This window comes from Caretta caretta, chromosome 6, assembly GCF_965140235.1.
Source record: "Caretta caretta isolate rCarCar2 chromosome 6, rCarCar1.hap1, whole genome shotgun sequence".
Lineage (NCBI taxonomy): Eukaryota > Metazoa > Chordata > Testudines > Cheloniidae > Caretta > Caretta caretta.
Window position 1 is genome coordinate 67,944,599 of NC_134211.1, and position 23,200 is coordinate 67,967,798.

Genomic DNA, 23,200 nt, shown 5'->3' on the forward strand with positions numbered 1-23,200 from the left:
CTGCCAACTAGACATGGAGCCATTGATCACTACCCGTTGAGCCCGACAATCTAGCCAACTTACTACCCACCTTATAGTGCATTCATCCAGCCCATACTTCCTTAACTTGCTGACAAGAATACTGTGGGAGACCGTGTCAAAAGCTTTGCTAAAGTCAAGATACAATACATCCACTGCTTTCCCTTCATCCACAGAACCAGTAGTCTCATCATAGAAGGCGATTAGATTAGTCAGGCATGACCTTCCCTTGGTGAATCCATGCTGACTGTTCCTGATCACTTTCCTCTCATGTAAGTGCTTCAGGATTGATTCTTTGAGGACCTGCTCCATGATTTTTCCGGGGACTGAAGCGAGGCTTACTGGCCTGTAGTTCCCAGGATCCTCCTTCTTCCCTTTTTTAAAGATGGGCACTACATTAGCCTTTTTCCAGTCATCCGGGACTTCCCCCGTTCGCCACGAGTTTTCAAAGATACCTACATATGGAACAGAAGGCTCTTCAGTTTAGCAAACAATTGTATTACAAGATCCAGTGGCTAAAAGTTGAAGCTAGACTAATTTAATCTAAAAAATAAGGCATGCATTTTCAACAATGAGTAATTAACTATTAGAACAATTTACCAAGGGTTGTAGTAGGTTTTCTATCACTAGAAATTCTTTAATCAAGATAGGATGTTTTTCTAAAGATATGCTCTAGTTCAAACAGGAACTAATTCAGGAAAGTCTGATGTCCTGTATTATTCAGGAGGTCTGACTAGATGTCGGTGGGTCAACTGCAGAGCTAGAAGTAGAAATCAGAAATCCTGACTTCCAATCCCCAACTCGCACCAATAGGATTACTCCCTTCTCTCTTTTGAAAATGCTGCCTTTGTTTTGAAACCGTATCACAGATTAATTGAAAATGCCAAAAGCCATGATGCAAAGTGGTGGACACAGAATAATTAGTCTGGTGATGTATTTCGTGCAAATGGTAATGTGGTTAATTCTGTTTAGCAACTGCTGATTCTTCCTCTTAAACTTCAGGGGGGGGAGGAGCATGTACCAGTTCCTGGTGGCTGTGGTAATATGGTTGCAAGTGTACTTTGTTAGAAATTATGCTTTACCAAATGGGGCAGAAAGTTGGAAATGAGGAAACTAAAGGATGTCTAGGAAACTGCTGCTGGTAACTTCAGGTCACGTTTTGGTTTGACTTTAGGTTTCTGTAAGCTAGGTAAAAGGTACTGCAATTACTTTTTAAGTGAGATACATACATGAGAAATATATAATGTTAAGGTTGGCATGAGTAAGCATTTAAAACTTGGAAAAGGAGTTAGCCCAAGACTAAAGCTAGCACAGCGGTTGCAAAGGCAGTTTAAATAGGTACTGCTGGGAGGGACAGGAGAAAGATGGAGACTATCCCTTCCTTCAGAATCCCTTGGACCCAGAGCGGAGAAGGAGAGACCCTCATTTGGGGGCAGTAGGACCCATATGGCTGCCTACTCGGGGAATTCTGCACCTAAAAATTCTACGCACAGTATTTTAAAATTCTGCATATTTTATTTGTCATTATAACACAATATAATCACTCCAGTTTCAATTATTTTGGTAATTTATTTCAAAATACCCGTCAACAAGTATGTCAACAATACAGACAACAACAACATGTGGCTGTGGGAAAAGAAACTGCAGGGAGGAGTTGGCCTGAGACTGAAGCCAGCAGAGCAGTTGTAGAAGCAGTTTGACCAGAGAGTGTCAGATGCTGCTAAGGTCATCACACTGCTTTCTGCAGTTTCCACACTGAACGTTCTTTCTCCTAGGGTGAATGGCTGTTCATCATGTCTCCCCTGCCCTTCTTTTGTTTTTCCTTTTGGCAAATTCCCTCCATTGTAAAAAAACAAAAAAACAAAGTAACAAGTAACAAAGTAACAACCGATAAATAAAAATAATCATGGCACTAACATGATGTTGAACACTATTACTCTGCTTGTATGTTGTATCCGTTTTCCTGCCTTATCTATTTAGATTGTAAGCTCTTTGGGATAGGGTATTTGTCTTATGATTTGTATGGTGCTATATACAATGGGGCCTTGTTCTTTGTTAGCCCCTAGGCAGTTCTGTAACATAATGAATAATAAAACTATTATTTCAATGAGAAACCTGCAGACTTGCTGTTTGCATCTGTTTTCATGATTTAATGGGTGTTCTTTCTTCCTTGTCTTGACACAGACAGGAGAGCTGGTACGAATCTATAAAGGCCATAATCATGCAGTAACTGTTGTGAACATCCTAGGGAAGGTGATGGTGACTGCTTGCTTGGATAAATTTGTCCGTGTTTATGAGCTACAGGTAAGAAAATAAATGATGTCCAGGAATAGAACTTATCTATTCTATTTTTTTGTACATTTCAGAAGCTCCAGAGCAAAATACCATATTAATAATCTTTACTTCCTAGTTTCCAGCCCCTCCCTCTTCTACCACTTAAAATTCTCAACCTTCTCCTTGACCAATTTGCTGTGGGGTTTTAAAATAATTCAACAGATAATCACTTGCATGAGCCAGACTGGTTCTCTGGTTGCACTCATTTTAATTGTAGAAGAAACTGAAGTGTTTTTTTCAAATGATTCTGGACAATTAGTTTTCTGTTCTTTGAAAGGCTGAGTGGCATGTAGTCTGTCCCTGTAAACTGAATCACCTTAATGGCCACTCCCTAGTAGTCAGTACTCTCATGCAGAAAACAGTGGGTGGATTCTCAGTGTTTCTTGCATGTTGACTTGGGAGGACCAGTGAGGCAATATTCTCAGCCCCTGAAGAACAAATGCTTTTTATTGCTGAAGAATCCCTCCAGCTGATTAGTGGTGTTGACAGGCTCTGAAGGGAGTAAAAAAAAAAAAAAAAGGCCTGAAAGAATAGACTGAGGGGGAAATGGTGGGATCCTTGCCATTAATTAAGAAATTAATAGCACACAGTACAACATGGCACCCACGAGGACTTTAAAAATGTAGTCTCGTGTAATAGTCAGTGCTCCTAACTCTTAAAAAGTCACTGTTGATTATGCAAGCCAATAAAAAATGCCTGCAAAATGTCATACTATTAAATGCCTGATGTTTCATTTTCTTTTCTTCCCAAGTCTCATGACCGTTTGCAAGTCTATGGAGGACACACAGATATGATCATGTGTATGACTATTCATAAGAGCATGGTAACTCTCCTCCTTTCATTGATCTAAAATAGAAAGTCTTGTTTGTTAGCTGATGATAGTGTTGATTTCAGATTTTATTGATATCACTGGTAGATGATTTAATTATTTTAACTTCCCTTATTCTGCTAGAGAGAGGACCATTTAAAATGGTAGTCAAAAGAATAATAATAATTAATGAATAATAAAGAAAAGCTGTTTATATACCAGCTAAATACAGTAATGTAGCAATTCTGGAAAGTCGTTCATATGCTATATTGTGTTGGCAAAATTGAGCTGTTGGATTGCTAATATTGTAACATAATTTCATGACTATAGCTCTCTATCAGCCAGACATAAGGCATTAATTTCATCTTCATAGTGTGCATCGTTACTATAATCAGAACAGTTCAAGAATTACTGAGGGTTTTAATACTTTAAGTGTGTCTGTCCTGTTTCCGGCATTTTCTCTAGCAGCTATATGACTAGACTTGGTTTGACTGAGTGAAGTCCTACTATTTCCAATTTTCAGGACCATACTTTCAAATTAACACATGTGAAGTGCATGAACATTTTTTAACTGACTTAGGTATACAAATACCATGATGCACATGCAGGTTAGGGTTTATAGTATACACAAAGATCTGAGTACTTGCCTGCTTAAGCTGGACACCTTTAAAAACTCTTGTGAATGTGCAGTTGAAAACTTGTTCCTGAACTTTGATAAAATGAGAGTTAAAATGGGAAGTGCTTAATATTTCTGATTTTCAAATTTGTAATAAAAGAGTGAAGTGTAGGAAAACTGGGAACCAGTGCACTATGGGAAATGCATTTTTTTTTTCTGAGCCCCGCTTCTCATGGGGCTGAAGTTGAGATTTAACTGTGCCCAAGCTATGTGATTGTAGTCCAAGATTTATGCTGTACCATATTTCTGAGGTGCTTTAGGCATCTAGACACAAGTGAAGCTTCAGATCAGCAGTCAGTGAAGTGTACTATACAATGGACATTCTCTCACTCTTCTGTATCTGTTTGAACACTAGGGTATAGTCCCTTCCCTGCAGCAGATAGATAATTAGTATCTTCTGATAGTGGAAATAAACTGACACGTTATTTCTTATCAGCTATCTGTTAGCTTTGTATTTCTCCAACACTACAAATTGAACCATTAGACATCAGTTTACTGTTGTTTATTAGAGCTCAGGAACCGCATACTTCTAGATGGTCTGTAAACCAGTTAGATACAGACCATTTACAGACCAAGTCCTGGAAATGTCTTTAAGGGACTCTGTCAGGTTGAAGAATATTTTTTTTAATTTACCTGTTAATAAGACTACTAAAATTGAAAGGGTTTTTACAATCTAATTTACACTACAAACAGCAAAAAAAAAAAAAAAATGTTTTGCATTTAGTTTGTATATGGAAATAGGCGAGTTAATTTCTCATTCTGGTTCTCTATGTGTTTCAGGGGTGCAGCAGAGTTTCTGAATCAAAACTCTTTCAATGACTGTTCAAATAACTATTTTTAAATCTTAAATTTTGGATCTAAGAAGTGTTTCAAAATTGGAAGCCTTAAGTGCATAGGCTTTCCACTTCATATGTTTCATACTTGATCTTTTTGCCTGTTATTTCTTTAAAAACACATCTTTATTATTTTTTTCTCTTTCATAATTTTTTCTTCACAGATCTACACTGGGTGCTACGATGGCAGCATCCAAGCTGTGCGGCTTAACCTGATGCAGAATTACCGTTGCTGGGTAAGGAACAAAGCATTTCTAGTTTTCAGTTCTTTATCCTTCTTTATTATAGTTTCTAGACCAATCTCCTGTGTCTGGACAGAAATCAAGGGATGGAACAGATTCATTTTCATGATTTTTTTAGAGCACCCTTTCCGTTTAGCCAGTCACACATCTTTTAAGCTCCACTGTGAAAATAGTTTAACCTCTGGGAGCAGCTGCCTTGCCAGGAACCCTGTAGTAGATGGCAGGTGCTCTGTTTTGAGGTAGATAAGTGATTGTTTTTAAAAATCTTTCTCTTATATTGCCTGTTTCAAGCTGAGTGTGTGGCACGTGCCAACTTCTGAAACAAAAAGCTTTTACTGCACCCACTGTGCACAGAAACAGTTGCACTAATATTAGTCTTGCATCAAAATCTTTTTTTCTTTAAAAATAAAAACCTCTTACCTCCTGTTTTTCTGGCCCACTAGATATTTCCAGCTGCACAATGATGTTGTTTCCGATGAATTTTCGTGCTGGAAAGTTTAATGGCTGTAAAGCTCCATTGAGAGCCCATTTGTTCTAGACTTAGCTTAACTAGAAAAGACAACACAGGGCCTTATGCTACTGTTGCACCAAATTTCACTCCTCCCTAAAACTGGTGCTAATGGAATCATAGAATCATAATGTTCGAAGGGACAGCAAGAGTCATCTCATCTAAACCCCTGCCAAGATGTTGTTGCGGCTAAACCATTCACCCTCCTTTTGAAAACCTCCAGTTAAGAAGCTTCCACAACCTCCCGAAGCAGTTTGGAGACATGGGCTCAGTAGTTTGATATGAGGAAGGATGAAGTGTGGAGGCAGTGTGTGAGAGAAACTCTTTTTGGTGGAATATTATTGGGCAGCAGGGATGAAAGCATTATCTCACTTCTTTCTCTTCCCCTCCTCCCTCACCTCGCCCCCACGGCTTATTACGATACACTCTCCCACCAGTGGCATGGATGTTCACTGATATTTGGAGTTGTGGACCACCTGAAACAACACTTGCTGACAGATCACACCAATCCACATTTTCAGACCCTAAAATGTCGCTGGAAGAACTGCGATGCCTTCTTCACTTCCAGGAAAGGTTCCAAGCAGGTATGTGATGAAGAAATTGGATTTGCATGGTGGTCTGGTGAAAAGCGGAGTAAGAAAGTATACAGGATGATAGAATCTTCAATATAAAGTACAGACTATGTTACCATAATTTGGACTTCCTTATTTTCCATGTAGAACCCTACTAATGGTCAAATCCTGCTAGCCTCAGTCATGCAGATAGTTTAATTGAATTCAGTAAAAATATTTATATAAGTAAGTTCAGCAGGACTTGACCCTCAATATACAATTCCCAGTGCAGCCTTAGTCTATTCTGAGACACCTGGTCATTTTGAAACGGTGTAAAATAAGACACACAATTTGTTGTCAATAGTGCCTACAATGTGGTTGGCATTTTCCAAACATTAAAGAAGCCACTGTGCTTGTGCTGAGGAATGGAAATTGGCTTTGTAAAGAAAAACTTAACTGTTGCCTTTTTAACTGAGTTTTTATTCCATGATTTGCATCTTTTAAGTAGAAAATAATATTTTTTTCCTGGATGTTGTTTTTTCTCAACTTTTGGGAAGCATTCCTTCTTTGAACAGACCTAAAACGAACGTGGCTGGTTTTGTTGAACAAATTAAATATAGATGATGCAAAGAGATTTCTGAGTTGGTGTTAGCACAGCTGGGAGAACTGTGGTTTTCATTGGACAGAATGAGAAAAAGGGAGTATGAGAGCCTGATGTTACCTGGATTAAAGTATAAAGGAAGATCTGCCATGCTTAGCAATAAAACCATTTTGATTCTAGGCACTTTAAGCTGTTAGAGTCTGCTGCCTGTTTGTTGAATGCTATAAAAAGTAACAATGAAGAGAGGTTTGTTTGAGGACTGAAAAGCAGAACTGAAGTCTTTCATTGATCTTCTAAAATCTATATACAGTAAAAACAGCCCACCAGGAGCAAATCTCAAAAATTCTAGATTAAACTGTAGTTTGAAGATGAGAAGGAATATATAATCAGAGGGCCAGACTTTACCACCTTCCTCACTTCTTTTTTTTTAGGATGGGATTATTCACTGAACTGCATACCATTCAACATGAGCAGGGGTGGCAGAATGTAACGCAAATTAGTTGTATGAAAACTGATAATAGCTGGACGTCCTTTGAGATTACTGATGTACTTTTTATATTTTATACTTCAGAAAAGGGAAGGGAATTGGCCTCTAAAAGTATTCATGGTAAGGCTATGTTTTAGTCATGGGTATTTTTAGTAAAAGTCATGGACAGGTAACACGCAGTTAACAAAAATTTACGGCCTGTGATCTGTCCATGACTTTTACTATATACCCCTGACTAAAATGGGGGGGGGGGGGGGCCGCACGCTGCGGGTGCTGGGGAATGGGACAGGGATGCTGTGGATGCTTGGGGGGTGGGGGGGGTGACGCGCTGTGCGGGGGAGGAGGCGGGGGGTGGTGGGACTGGGACAGCTTCCCTAGCGGGCTCCTGGGATGCAGCGGGCTCCAGCTCCTAGCTCCACCTGCTGCTTTTGCTCTTCCCTAAACCCTTGTTCTGCATCTTCCATTGGCTGGGAACCGCAGCCAATGGGAGCTGCGGGGGCAGCACAAAGAGCTAGGAGCTGACAGAGGGGAGTTCCTGTCCCCCTTCCGGGGAGCCTTGAGCCCCCACACACACCTAAACTCCTGCTGCTGGGGGTCGAAGGGCCCAAGACTGCCCCAGCAATGGCCAGTGCAACTGGCAGCTCCTAGGCCAACCTCACAGGCCACTGCAGAAGTCACAGAATCCATGACCTCCGTGACAAACGCCTAGCCTTATTCATGGCTATCAAGTTGTGCATGTAACTAGTATTTGTAATCACGTGATCTTACCAATTACCCTCATTCTCCCTCCACTGTTCTTCTTCCCCCATTCCCACCTACTGTTTATGTTCCCTTGTTGCATCTTTAATTCTACTATAAGCTCTTTGGGGCTGGAATCATGTCTCCTACATATTTTTACTCCTGGGGGGATTCTGCGCCAAAAAATAAAAATTCTGTGAAATTCTGCATACTTTATATGTCAAAATAATGCAATATAATCACACCAGTTTCAATTGTTTTGGTAATTTATTTAAACTACAATACAGAAAAATCACAATAACTATTCAGCATTTCCTAAACACATGAAAGTTAAGTTACAGACACTTGGTAACTAATACCCTGCATTCCAGTTATAATCCTGGATTTTCATTTAAATTACATTACAGAACGCCAAACAGCAACAAAAAAAAGTAGAATGTCATTTTAAATTGCTCAGACTTCCACACATGAAAGTCATACAGTTTTTCTAGTCATTGTCTTGGACTTGGCTGGGTACTTTGGGAAGTGCTTCGTTCTGATTGTCCTGACCTTTTATTGACTGTTAGGTAAATGTTTTATTTGCCCTCAGTCCTTTTTTTTTTTTTAAATGGATAAGTAAAACAAATCCTGAGCTGTAAATCTAACCCCATTGTGCCACTTTGGCACAGGAAAAAAGTGAAAAAGCACATAGATCTTCTTAGCAGGTTCCCTTTACTGTCATTTATAATAAGGCTCCTTTACATCACTCTGGCTATGTAAAAAGAAAAGGAGGACTTGTGGCACCTTAGAGACTAACAAATTTATCTGAGCATAAGCTTTCGTGAGCTACAGTTTGTGAGCTGTAGCTCACGAAAGCTTATGCTCAGATAAATTTGTTAGTCTCTAAGGTGCCACAAGTCCTCCTTTTCTTTTTTGCGGATACAGACTAACACAGCTGCTACTCTGAAATCTGGCTATGTAGGGAACCTAAAACTTTCACAGGTTTTATGCTCCTAGGGGAAATGACTGAGAATGGGAACAGTTAACTAATAATAGCAACATTAACAACATATAACCTTAACAGTCAGACTGCTACATTTCTGCCTCAGAGAATGAGATCAATTAACCATCCACAGCAACTTTAACAATGTTACTAAGTACACAGTCAGGCGGCTAGTGCATCAAAGAATGAATCCGTTAACTCAGGCAGTACTGCTACATTTGTGCCTCTAGCCTGCCTCATGCATAATAAAAAGCCTTACCCTTCCACACCAGTGAGCTGCAGTAGCAAGGGAGAGACAGTGTCTGTCTGTCTCTCTCTCTCTCTCTCTCTCATTGACATGCACGTATGCCCAGCCCCACCTCCGATGCTGATCACGCAGGCATGCATACCCAGTCCCCCGCCCCGGTCTCTGTGGCTGCTCCAGGCACACTGGAACAGACATGCTGCTGGGGAAGAGGCGCGCGTCGCCTGGCAGATTTTTTTTGCATTTTTCTGCACAGGGAGCACAGAAAAATGTGAGCCATATGAATTCTGCATCCCCGCAGGGGCGCAGAATCCCCCCCGAGTTATATTTATACAGTGCCTAGCAAGTGACCTTCTCCCTCAATATAGAATCCCAGGGAAGATGATAAATAAGACAAAGCTGATCCCTACAGTATATAACTAGACACTTCCATTCCCGCTGGTGACTGTAGTCAGAATTGTGATAGTTACAATTAAGTTTAAATTAGCAGTTGCTCGCAGCATTCTATTAATTTCCCCCTAAATAGTATGGACAGGGATTATCTGAGAACCTTACTCGTTAAGTTTTCTATAAACACCCCCTGGATTTTATAATGCTGTTCTACCATAGTTCTCTTGATCAGGGTGTTTTGATCCAGTGTGAACAGAGGAAGCGATTGAAGCCAATTAGCAACAACTATGTTTAAAGTTGTCAAGGTTCCTCCCCCACTCTGAACTCTAGGGTACAGATGTGGGGACCTGCATGAAAACCTCCTAAGCTTACTTTTACCAGCTTAGGTTAAAACTTCCCCAAGGTACAGATTAATTTTATCCTTTGTCCTTGGAATAACCACTGCCACCACCAAACTCTAACTGGGTTTACTGGGAAACGTAGTTTGGACACGTCTTTCCCCCCAAAACCTTCCCAACCCTTGCACCCCACTTCCTGGGAAAGGTTTGGTAAAAATCCTCACCAATTTGCATAGGTGACCACAAACCCAAACCCTTGGATCTGAGAACAATGAAAAAGCATTCAGTTTTCTTACAAGAAGACTTTTAATAGAAATAGAAGTAAATAGGAGTAAAGGAATCACCCCTGTAAAATCAGGATGGTAGGTACCTTACAGGGTAATTAGATTCAAAACATAGAGAATCCCTCTAGGCAAAACCTTAAGTTACAAAAAAGACACACAGACAGAAATAGTCATTCTATTCAGCACAATTCTTTTCTCAGCCATTTAAAGAAATCAAAATCTAACGCATACCTAGCTAGATTACTTACTAAAAGTTCTAAGACTCCATTCCTGTTCTATCCCCAGCAAAAGCAGCATACCAACAGACACAAACCCTTTGTTTCTCTCCCTCCTCTCAGCTTTTGAAAGTATCTTGTCTCTTCATTGGTCCGTTTGGTCAGGTGCCAGCGAGGTTACCTTTAGCTTCTTAACCCTTTACAGGTGAGAGGATTTTTCCTCTGGCCAGGAGGGATTTTAAAGGGGTTTACCCTTCCCTTTATATTTATGACAAAAGTGCAGTTGCCTTTCCTTTTTCCCTTGCCCTTTCTTGGTTTATAAAATAAGTTATAGCTGCAAATGGTCCTGTTTGGTTTATTTAAAAAAAAAAAAAGAGGGGTGAGGAGGACTTTAGGATCAGTTTCTGAGACCTGCTGTTATCATGAGAGAGCTCTTATGAGTTGCCATTCATGAGAGAGACACTCCTGAAGATCCAGGGAAACTGGCCTGCAGTGGCAAATTGAATCCCAGCTATAGCATTGGGTGTTGCACAGATTTAAGAAAACTCTATTCAAACTGAGAAATGAGGCTGTACCTCTTCAGTGCTATAAATGGTATCCTAAAGCACTGACTCTGGCGATCTTAAAAGAAATGCATCCTTTCTGGGATGGGAGCTTGTTTTTTTTTTCTTGATTTGAATTGTGTTGGAGATGGGATGCTTTATATTGTACATATTCATGTCTTGCTTGCTAGGCACCTTGATATGGATTATAGGGTGTTAATGTCTTCTGCAAGCCAGTGATTTCTTAATGTGTTCAGAATGCTGTGCACTGGGGCTTCTAGAACCCTTTGCACTAGTTCTTTAATGACTTGTTCTCTGTTCCTCTCCCTCCAGGATGCTGCAGGACACATTGAAAGACATGCCAAGGATGACAGCAGAATCGACTCATGAAGCTTTTCACCTCCCATATTGGGAAGTAATTTTATACATCAGAACTATTCCATACATCATTCTCCTCTTGCCCTGTCCTCTTTCCTCCTCCTTTTCCTCCTTGGAGTGGAAAAAGGGAGTGGGGCCTAACTCTCTTTTACAGAGACTGCATGTGCCATGCAACTCTGTAGAAATGGGAGCGGCCCATTAACACTCAGACCAAACTGTGTCCAGTTTTTTGTCCAGTTTTTATTCATCAGAAGACACTATGAGCATCCCCTCTTGTCTGCCCATTTGAAGAAGTGCATTCTGTGCATCTAAGATTGGGCATTCAGAGGGATACTCTGACTGAGATAAAACTAGGTGCCAGCGTTCATTAACTCACCTTCAAATGTGCAGGGTTTTAACCAAGGCGAGTAGTGTTCAACTGTTTCATGTTGTATGCAAATCCCACACATACTTTCATTTTTTAGCCAATTTTAATAAAATATTTCTAACAACAAGGACACAAGTTCCACAGAGAGTTATCACTGAATTTCCATTGCAAATTTTGGCTGTCCTCAGAAAACTTTATAGTATTTTAATGGGAAACTAGAATGAAGTGGTTCCTTTTTTTAATGTTAACTGCAATTTATGCTTTGACGTTTTGAATATTCTTTCTGTAAAGGTTGCTCTGATTGGTAAAATGCACAGTGACTTCACAGGATTTCACTGTCCTGCACACTACAGTCTCGAAGGAGATTTGTGATGAGGGCAGATGCTTTTTTTGAGAGGTGTTCCAGCCGCAAAGCAGCCTGACTTCTTCCTTCATACGCCCACTTCGTGATCTCTAACAAATTAAAAGACTAGAGACCTTAGTGCAAGACTGTACAGAGAATAATGCCAGCTTTGTATTTTGCATTTTGACAACCACTACTGTCTTGATACAACACCAGAGCTGGATTCCTGATTTTTGGTAATTTATTTTGGCAGATTTCATAACTTACTTCAGTTGAGATCTTGCATAGAATTTTGTTGACTGGCACTGCAATCCTGTCTTTTCATGGAAAGTCAGTTTACTGAGCAGACGCACAGGCGCCACGCGTCTGAACGCCGCCATTTTGGTGTTGCTCTGTTGCAAGTGTAAACTGACTTTATTTGCATCAGCTTTGCAATCACTGGAGTTTATCATGGAAGCGTGCAACAAAGAGAGCTGCTGGGTGTGGAGGAGGATTTTAGAGTCCAAGGATCTCAAGCAGAAGCTGAGGGTACCAAGTGCGTATCATCTGTAGAAGACTTCATTCTACGAATGCTTTTAAGATACTGCAAACTGCCATAGAGGGAAGGCCATGCTTGTTGTTTCTAGTGGTCTGATTTGCTCCTTACTTATTCCTGAGGAGGACTGAAATCTCATTTGTCCAGCAGGAACTGCAAAATAGAAAAGGCTGTTTGTGGGATTGGTCTCTCCCTGCCCCCTCCCACCCCAATACCTTCTAGGTCATGAGACTAAGTGAAGGTAGCAAAGGGTGATCTTCCCTCCCTTTTAATAATACCAGCTCATTACAGGAAAGTAAGAGTTCTCACTAGATGTGCAAAGAAGGCAAAAAGAAACCTAGTGGCAGAAACTGCTTTTTTCATAGGCAAGTCCAGAACCTGAGCATATTCAAAGAGGTTGAATATGCTCAGAGTTTCATCTGGTGTCTCTTCAGTTACTGAGGTCAAGGCTTAAATATTCCTAATGCAGATTAATGTAATGTTATAGCCTTGCTTTTTGGTGACGGAGAAACCTTTTTTGTCCACCGAATTGATTGAGGAAAGCCCGCCACATACTCTGTCCTGCTACTAAATCAAAGACTTCACTTTATTGAATCTCTGAAGATCATCCTTTTATGTTGTCTGACAGAGGGGTGAAAAATCTCTGTAGTTACACAAAATCAATATTTTTCTTGTCTCTTTAACTTTAGCAATGGAATAAAGTGCTCACTTTATTTCCTGAGCTGTAGGAGTCCTCATGGTTCAAAGACTTGTAAAGAAATAGGTTCTTAATGTATTGATAAGTTTTTCCTTTGTGAAAAGACTTCTCCAAAGAAAAGCAGAGAATTGCACAGGGGGCCTTGATGTTTTTGCTGTGGCCTATGGATGGAGTACTTTAAGTGCCAGTCTAATTCAAGGAGCTCTCTGAGCAGTGTAATTTTTGTGTGCGTGCAGTGGGATTTTTTGGCAACTCCTTTCACAGTGAAAGCAGTTCAGATTGGTGAAAATCTTAAAACACAAGGGTGTGGAAGGCTTACAAAGCACCTCCTAAATCACTGACTTTCACACAATAGGAAGGGGGCATGCAAAGGTGTGGAAGAAACTGAATTTTTTAGGATATTCGTAGCAGAATGTGATTTGAAGTGAAGGTACAGAGCCATGTGTATTAAGGACAGGCTTGTGGAGTGCAGTGTTTGTACCATTCTGAGGACTGGTGTGTGCATGCATTTTGTTACTTTTCCATGTGGTACTTTGCATTTTTTCCCAATTTCTTTAATATGTTGGGAGACTGTCAATGACTGTTCACAAGAATGTGTGAATGTTTTTTCACTATATTAAGTGTTGCAAGGCATGCAGTTCTCACACTTTTCATTTGTGTTCCTGACTACTTATAAGGATGTGTGTGCGGGGGGAGAGGGGGTTCTTTTTTTTTTAATTTTAGTTGGATGAGAGTGAACAAAGCTTTCCAACTCTTTTTTTTTTTTTTTTTTTTTTTAGTTCATTTCAAGACGTCTTAAATCTTTTCTTTGGTTAACCTTTTTAAACTATCCTCCCAATGTAATTGGAATTGATGAAATGTAGCCTTCTATTATGCCAGAAAGAGAGCACTAACTGTGGTTCCCATCTGGGTGCCTGTTTGGTAGCTTACAAAAACAGATGTTGATTTAAATATTAGAATTAGTGGTGGTCAGGGGAAATTATATAGGTGGATAAGCTTTAAAAAAGTTTTAGCAGCACATTCATAAATTGTCTGTATGGGGTTCAGAGAAAAAGGTTACACCATTTTGCTGCATCACAGCAAATTTCCATGAGAGAGCCCTAAGCCACAAAGCTATCATGAAGATCTGAACTTTCCCAAAGTTGAGGGGTATTTGGATATGGGGTTCAGTTTTGGGTCCATCTGTATTATCTACTTTCCTACCTGTTCAACTGGAAATCTGGGCGGATTGAATGTAATGACCACTTCGTTCTTCTAGGCACTAAGAAAATTGTAGGGACAGTAGTTGGTAAATTAATTTTTCATTAGGGCTTTAAATTTAAAATCTGGGTTTATTAGGCAAATTTGGTCCGTCCCCCCCCAACCCACACAGGAGTCTGACATCTGGCATCCCTCCACTCAAAGGAAGGAGTAGATCTCTCTAGGAAAGCAACACTACACATCTGAAGCAGTGTTCAAGACTGTTTTTATTTGGCTTTTCTTGAAAGGAAAGAGTTAAAAAATAAAGTAACTAGAGGAAAGTGGGGCTTTATTTTTTCATATATATTGGCTAAGGGCTGTGTATGGTGTATAACTAAAATATGATGGTCTTGCTGGAGTGCATAGTACCATTTCCCTTCTCTCAACACCCCCCTTTCGCCCCCCCCCCCCCGCCCAACAATACTGATATTTTGCTTATGCCATGACCATGTTTAGTGGGTGTAAGTGCTCAGAACATGATCATGTTATGGTAACATCGGAAATATCTTATGTATCACAGAAGATAATCTTTCAGGAAATCTTTCCATTGTATATCTCTTTTTAAAAAAAAATAAAATTAAAAAAAAGACGAATCTGGGAATTCCACATTTGCCTATTCCACCTCCAATCACAAGAAGGAGGGAATAAATGGAGTAGCTCTAAAAAGTGTTATGTTCTAGCTATATCCCAGATTACAACTTCTTTGTTCTCAGAAAACAGCAATTGAGTTGGTTGGTAGATTATCAATGTTATTGCTTTTCAGTCATCTTTTCCCCTCCCAGTCGCAGGGCTTTAATGGAAGAAATGGTAGCTAGTTGATGGTTTAGTGTTTCTCACCTCCACCCCCCAAGATGCCTTAATTACTGAGCTGTGGTCAGCAAGGGCCATTTTGGAGGTAATGGGGGATTTTTCCACCCATGGCAAAATAAAATCTTTTCAATTCATCGATAGAAAAATGCATTAAATACCCCAGCTTCTGTTTGCTTTCTTGTGACAAGTGTTTAGAATGCAGACTTCAAAAATGCGTGGTCAAAATATAAGATGATAAATGGAATTCTTTGTCAAAGCCTGTTGTTAAACACCACAAGTTTGGCTGCAAGGTTTTCTGTGCATATTTGCAGACCTTCACACTGCAACACTACTGGATCAAAATAAACAAAGAACAACAACGAAACATAAATGCAAATCAAGTTCTAGCAAACACTGGATTCCTGTGGATAAATATGTGGTCATGACAGGATGACTTCCCTTTTGTAACTAAACACAAATACAAGATGAAATTTCAGATGTTTTCAGGTACGTATGGTACTATTACCTGGAGATTCTCTAGATAGTCCCAAATTGTAGAATATGCAAGAAAGATTATTGAAATTGTTTGTTATTGTTTGTAAAATATTTATTAGTAAAAATAAAGAGCAAACTGTGTAGGTAAAGTGTTTTTTTTAATATGTGCCTGCCAGCTTCTCCAACTTCATTTTGTTACAAATGTTAAACCAAATCTTTGGAAGAATGAAAGTGGGATAAACCAATGTGGCTTTTAAGTATTTCATAAGTAAAGCTGTGTGGATCATGTGCACAGAATGACTTGGCCTTTCCTCTTTCATTTTGGTGCAAAGCTGTGAACATATTAATGGAACTTTATAAGCAAAACCAAAAGAAAAGAAAAAATAAAAGTTCTTTATACTAAGATGTTCTGTCTGTCAGCTTAATTCTTCATTCTGAATGGAATTTAATTCCTTCACTGGATAATTTAGAATGATTTAATCTATCCACTGTGATAACTCTCATATGGAATGAGCAGAAAGTGTAACATTCATGTCTGCTTCCAATTGGGAATTAAAGGCTGTGGACTGACCACTGGACTGGAATCCAGATACCCTTGTGTTCTGGCCTGCCTTGCTAGAGTTGCCATGTCACCTTAGGCAAGTTACTTAACCTTTCTCTAATATTGAAGTACCTCATGTGGATGGTGAGGATTCGTAAATGTTCTTACAGCAGTTTGAACATAAAGGCCAACATTTTCAAACCTGGGTACCTAAAGTTAGGTTTGTAACTAGATAGGCACCTACATATTTTTTTCCAGTGGCGCTGAATGGTAAAATTCAGACCCTGAGAAGCAATCATTTGTCATTTAGAAGCATGAAAAACAAACTTAAATGAGACTAACTGCATTGCGTGGAAACTGCATCAAAAAGACCCAAACAAACCAGTCTTTGAATGCCATGGTAGAGGTGTATTTGGCTGAATGATGTGGAGAAATCATTCATGCCCATAAAAATCAGACTGATCTCCAGAAGCCCCTAAATTGGAAGTTGGACTAACACACATTCCTCCAACATGCACCTCTTTCTGCTCTTGCATATTGTGGCACTATTATTTTGAGAATCCTGCTATATCAAGGCAGCATGTGGCGCAATAAGGAGTGTGACTGCCTGAAACATGCCTGGCTTAATATCAAGTTATTTAGAGTCTCTAATTTCTTCTTGGGAGTAATTCTAAGGGAGTAAATTGCTTGCATGGCACATCTCAGTATTATTTCCATAACTTAAAATATTTTTCAGTGTCTGAGAATATCAGAAGCTTAACATTCTCTCCCCCTCTCCCCTCCCCCCCCCCCCTCCCCCCGGAACCTCTGCCATGGTTGAATGCACACCAAATTTTTGGGCTAATTCTATTAAAATGTTCTGGTGGCTCTGTTCTGCTGTATCCAAGAGTTCATGATTTGTTCATGAATACTGATACCACATCACATAAACAGACACTGTAATCATGACAAAGCCTAATGTCTTGTTTTGCTCCATCTATGTGTTCTGGAGACTTTATATGTTGACTTTAAAGGGTTAATTTACAGATGCCTTTAAGTCAGAGGGAAATCAATATAAAAACCCAATATGTTTGTCATATAAGTAGCCTCAAGGCATCCTGTGTACAGCATAATTAAGCACTTTCCAGTCTTTCATTTTGCCTCTTCATTCCTGCAAAAAAGACAACGAATCAAACCACAAGCACAAGTATTTATTAGAGTGCATAAGTTAGAACTCTTTTAGAACTGAACTGCACCAAATTTTTTTTTCCCAAAATAGTCACATTTAATGAAGACACCTCGGAACCTCTTACTTTATAAATGGACTTGGAGTCACCTTCCAAGATCAACAAACGGTAAAAGTGGGTTTTAGGGTTGCAAAGAAGTAGTTTCTCTTTTTAAATCTCCATCTTGGGCATACTGTCAATCACAGAAGCCTCCCACTTAGCTGATTCCAGTAGTAGCTATGCACATAGCTAATCCTAATGTTTTTGGCCTTTCATCTCTTTGGAGAAAGGAGTTTGAGGTTTCTGATAAGCTTGCTTTTTCTCTCTGTTTAACTTAAACCCACAAGCCAATGCAAATGGGGGGCGGTGGGGGACACACCTCAAGACAACAGAGTAAGTTGATGCTAAGTAATTGACGAATTGCCCTTTTTAAAAGAGTTTCAAATCATGGAAGCTCCTTTCCATCTGACAACTCAGTGCTAAGACTAAGGCTGCTTTATAAACTGTAGTACAGATCCAAAGCTAATGCTCTAGGCCGGTATGAGGAACAAACGGTTGATACTGTAGAGTTCTAGATTAATACTAGTATGTCAGATAAAACCTACATTCACAGACTGACTTTTGTAAAAACAACGTTGAGACTGTAAAAGACCAGAAGTTGCTTGAATTAAAGTGCAGTTTTGTAAGCTTAAAAGCTGAAGGGTGCAGTTTCCATGTGAAATGGGAGCTAGGCAAACTTGCAATTAGTTGCTGGACTCAGTTCCACTGATAGCGTTATCTCAGGCTGTTGAGGAAGGGTTTAAAATAATACAATGGTACACAATGGGGCAATGTGTAAAATAACAGGAAGTACTCCCTTGTTTGTGGAGTAGAAGGGTGTGTCTGTTCTAGAGAGTCGTAAGGCATCTTAGTCATAAATCACAAGGTATTTACAGGTGAGATTTTCAGAAGAGATTAAGGGAGTTAGTCACTCAGTTCCCATTGAAAATGGAGGGGAGTTAAACTCCATATTTTGTTGGTGCCTCATTTAATTGTCTTGTTTTCACACAAGGTACATCTACGCTTCCAAAAAAAAAGGGGGGGGGCAGGGAGACTGTGGTGTTAACCTAGATTATCTACATGGGTTAAAATAGCAGTGAAGACACAGCAATGCACCTTTTAACTCAGGTTAGCAGCTGGAGTTGAGCCCCAGGCTACCCCACTGCCTTGAATTTGAGCTGCCAGCTCAAGTTAAAAGCCACACGGCAGTGTCTTCACTGCTGTTTTAATCCATGTAGATCGTCCATGTTAAGAAAACATTTATTTATTCACATTCTATTGCATTGTAGACATATCCATAATGTCTTCATTACTTATGTTCTTGTACAACATCAACACTGGCCCACTGAGACATGATATGAAAAATACTAGATGGTTCAGCACATGAAAAAAAGCAGGATGAGTGTGATTTATGGTTGAGTACACTGTTGTAAAGAAGCAGCCCTAGCAATACTGAAACCAGAATTAGAACAGAGGAACTGAAGAGTGAGAAGATGGCAGTGGTGCCTATGAGTCACAGTTTAGCTACAGCTGTCGTCCTGCATAAGGACTAACTGTTGATTTGGAATTATAGCTATGGAGAGGTAGGGAAAATATTTTCCCTATGCCAGTGTAGTATTGGAAAGGCATGTGCATTGTGTGGGGAGTGACTGAGGGTAACCTTACCATGCCATTGATGACCAAAGGTCAGCATTTTTAAGTTAAACCTTTGTTGCAAAACTAAAATACCAGGGGGGCATTAATATATTAGTTTTTAGGTAGCGAGCTCCAGTCACTTTGCTAAAGGGTATGGCCACCTATTTTTATATTGTGCCTTCTTCGAGTTCAGCATTGGAACGTGCAAGTTGCCTTAGGTAACCATTGTTCTTTGCTCTTTGGCTCCTAGCAGGGGAGGCAGCTGTGTTGGGAAGTCCTTCATATTCTGAGGTAAACGTGGCTGGTTGCTTCCAACAGAAGTCCTGAGCGTTGTGGACAGCGTTCATGCACAAGGAAAGGGAGGCCAGGTTGATTTAAGCATACATGGTGAGCTGCAGCCACTGAAAGAAGAGTGAAAGTTAAGTAGCAACAGAAGTGATTTCAACGTGACTGGAGAACAGTAGACCATTGCCATTCTCATCAGTCACGCAACAAAACTCAGAACTGATGATTCTTCAGTTACTGCCAGGTCTTGTTTCTATGAACTGTAACATGAAACTGCTCAGAGATACCCCCACATTTTAAAATAAGAATTTCGATGATTATGACTTTGGCATGGTCTGCAGAATCTCTCTTGTGGTTGGTGGTGATTATAGCCTAGTTCCTCTCCACACCAAGATTCACTCTCAGCAATTGCCCTTTCATGGGTATGGCCCTCTCCTGACTCTGCCCCACTAGCCAGCCATCTAATAATGTTCAGATAGTTCATCATTACACATAGTTGAAGTAGCCCCCGTCCTTTCACTTTTTATCCACATATCTGCTGTTCCTTTGGGACTGGCTGCTTTTCCCCCATGTGGTGTTCCCAAGGCCAGCTGCTTATATGGAACTGCAACAAGAATTTTGTGATGTAAATGCACAGATGGGAAGGCAAAGGAGTTAACTGGTTTTCTGGCTCCCTGACAACAGCTGAATTTCTAGCAGTGTGGACAGGGATTTGGTAACTCACACCACCACCACCCCCTCCCAAAAATGCCAATTTGAGGTGAGGAGAGCATTCTTTGGAGCCTGACTCCTTCCCCTAAACATGCCCTGTGATAGCAACCACTTCTAGAAGGGCTCATAAATACATGAATTCCAAATAATAGTGGGACTAGATTTAGGCCCATGCCCTAGAGAATCATGCTTATATCTGGCCCATTTGGCTGGACCCTCATCACATAGCAGTTTCTGATCCCCACTAGGCCCATCTGTCTCCCCAGGAACCCAAAAGAGAGGAAGACAAATGCATTTTAGATGGTTCTATGGTGATATCAAGACTGGGAATGAGAGATTACAGTTGGCACACAGTATGCTGGTGACTTCCAAAACCAAGAATAGAGTGCATCCCCCACCTCCTTCCCCTCACAATTTAAATCAAAAACAGGGTTATAAAATGAAGTAGTGTAAATGGGATATATTTATAGGTAGGTAGCAGCTTTCAACCCCAAAATAATTCATAAAAGGTATAGAAGACAGCTGGAGCCACTGAAATGCAGCCATTCCTGGAGCTGGAGGATAGCCGCCTGCTAACACTCACTACATCACCATGCAGAGGATGTTGGCTAAGGAGGTTCTTTCCGACTGTGGGGCCTATTTCCAGTCCTCCCTCCGTTCATGCGTCCGGGCGGAGTTCCTCTGGGCAGCGTCCGCTGGCTCCCTTGACACCTTCAAGGAGCAGTGGGCGCTGTCCAGGGTTCTCCGCTCGGTGTCCCGCTTCGATTCCCTTTGTTTGACCCTTTGGCCTTCACACTTGCCCAGTTACATTTTTGGTTGTCCCCCATAATTACTTGAGTTCCTAGACCTTGTGGATCCTCCCCTAAGGCAGGAGAAGGGTCTTTTAGCAATGGGCAGACTTGTGCCCTCCTGGTTCCCGGTACCCAATAGGAACGCTCACTATGTTATGCAGCATTGTGGGCAGTGGCAATGGTCTGAATTTTGTCCCATGCTACTTGCTCACACACCTCTCTTAATGCAAAGTCTCAGTGGATCCCTATTTTTTTTTTTTTTAATCTTACCCAAATGACTTGCATGGAGTAAGAACGCATGGACGTCACTTTACATACCATTAAAGGATGAAGGGCTAAATTCACCCTGCCACCATCTGAGACAGTAATTATTGGGAGTCTGTGTGTTTCAAGCCAGAAGCTTAAACTGAAACCATGCTTTCAGGCAGGCTCTTAAAAGTCCTTAGAGTAACTGCACTATAACTTTTTTTGACCTACTCTACATAAAGGTGGTGTGAAACTAACAGTTAACTGTCCTGGGCTAAAATAAACCTTAAGGCTGTTTAAATGTATACACTTAGATGAAGAAGAGCTGTCATAGGCAAAGTTTCTCTGCCACATTTTTTTCTTCTGTATCTAGTTAAATCCTTGATAGGGTCTAACCTTTCATTTTGCCTCCACTCCAGGGTATACACTGTAAAAAGATATATCAGAGCTTTGTAACCATAGTACAATAAGCCTCACCTGAGATGTAAGGTGATAAACATTGCAGGTTTAGCCACCTTTCTCACCCTTCCTTGTTCCTTGGATATATTTCCATTTTCTCTCCAAGTCATTTAAGACAGCGGACACATATTAAACTATGGAACACCGAGCCTGTCAGCTGAACTTTTTAAAAGTACACATGCCATAAAGGTGAGGGCTTATTTGAGAACTAGGGAGAGGCACTACCTTAGGGTAGGAGTAGGAGATTATTGTCCAAAATATTTTAAATGGTGTTTTTAGTTTTAAATTGTTTCATAAATTTCTAAAGTTCTTGGATGCACTTTAAATGACAAATTGTAAGAGATTTGGGTTGCAATCTGATTGTCTAATTTAGCTTATCCATCAAATGGTTTTATATTGCCATACGTCACTGTGTATCTGAGCATCTTCCAAATAAAATTGATAGCAGTAGCAAACTCTCGAGCAGACGTTATGGAGTCTCTTATCTTACCATTTAGACAGTAATGTTAGCTTAACTCTGACAAGACTCCCTTAAGCGTAAGGGTGACAAAGAGTAAGAACAAAATTGATCAACCTGACCGTAACCCAAGAAAAATACCTGAGTAAAATTATTTACCTCCAAGACGTTGAGTTTAATGATACCATCTCCATCTTTATCAAAGGCGTGGAATGCCCCTAAGGAAAGATAAATCAATACAAAGTACATACAATTACTATGGACAAAGTGAAGACCATCCTGTGTATAACAAACCAACTACAGTCCCAATCTGTTGTATAGAATTGTGCTGATAGTTATTCAGCTACTGGGCTTGTTAAGTGTCCCTGCTTTGTTGTTCCTCAGCTGTAGTCAACAAGGCACAGTTACTTATTTTCTTTTAGAGCACAAGCTTTCGTGAGCTACAGCTCACTTCATCGGGTGCATTCAGTGGAAAATACAGTTGGCAGATTTATATACATAGAGAACATGAAACAATGGGTGTTACCATACACACTGTAACCAGAGTGATCATTTAAGGTGACAGGTTTCAGAGTAGCAGACGTGTTAATCTGTATTCACAAAAAGAAAAGGAGAACTTGTGGCACCTTAGAGACTAACCAATTTATTTGAGCATAAGCTTTCATGAGCTAATGCATCCGATGAAGTGAGCTGTAGCTCACGAAAGCTTATGCTCAAATAAATTGGTTAGTCTCTAAGGTGCCACAAGTACTCCTCTTCTGTTTGCGAATACAGACTAACAAGGCTGCTACTCTGAAACCTGTCATTATGTAAGGCACTGAATTTAGCCGTATGGAGTGGAAATCTATCAACTTCATGAAAAAACTCATACAGATACAGACAGACATCATCTTCCTTTCCAAATGCAAACAGATGGACATCATACCAAAAGGACTGAAGGTAAAAAATCCATTACAATCTACATACCACACAGACTATGCTGACAGCTTGTGCCACACGCTCTCAAAGAAACTGCGGAATCACCTGATCAACATCCTCTACAGCAAACAGGGAAAGATTAAGAATGAGCTCTCAAAAATGGATACTCTCATAAAAAACCAACCTTCCACACAAACTTCCTCGTGGCTGGACTTTACAAAAACTAGACAAGCCATTTACAACACACACTTTCCTTTTTCTTTTGTAGAGAAGCACACT

At 40.2% G+C, this 23,200-nt stretch overlaps 2 protein-coding genes across 5 annotated transcripts in view; one reads left to right on the top strand and one right to left on the bottom strand.

Moving 5' to 3' along the window:
• Positions 1–16,037, top strand: part of ZNF106 (zinc finger protein 106) — a 78,815-nt gene extending 62,778 nt beyond the window's left edge. For all 3 annotated transcript variants that reach the window (XM_048854921.2, XM_048854922.2, XM_048854923.2), the window contains 5 exons: positions 2,203–2,322; positions 3,104–3,175; positions 4,834–4,905; positions 5,857–6,003; positions 11,125–16,037. In XM_048854921.2, coding sequence (XP_048710878.2) covers positions 2,203–2,322; positions 3,104–3,175; positions 4,834–4,905; positions 5,857–6,003; positions 11,125–11,181 — 468 coding nt within the window. In that variant the 3' untranslated portion in view covers positions 11,182–16,037. The remainder of the gene's footprint in view (positions 1–2,202; positions 2,323–3,103; positions 3,176–4,833; positions 4,906–5,856; positions 6,004–11,124) is intronic.
• Positions 16,038–17,344: 1,307 nt separating this feature from the next.
• CAPN3 (calpain 3) overlaps positions 17,345–23,200 on the bottom strand; it is a 76,671-nt gene continuing 70,815 nt past the window's right edge. For both annotated transcript variants that reach the window (XM_048854941.2, XM_075129685.1), the window contains 2 exons: positions 22,163–22,221; positions 17,345–19,455 (listed from right to left, as the gene is read on the bottom strand). In XM_048854941.2, coding sequence (XP_048710898.2) covers positions 19,429–19,455; positions 22,163–22,221 — 86 coding nt within the window. In that variant the 3' untranslated portion in view covers positions 17,345–19,428. The remainder of the gene's footprint in view (positions 19,456–22,162; positions 22,222–23,200) is intronic.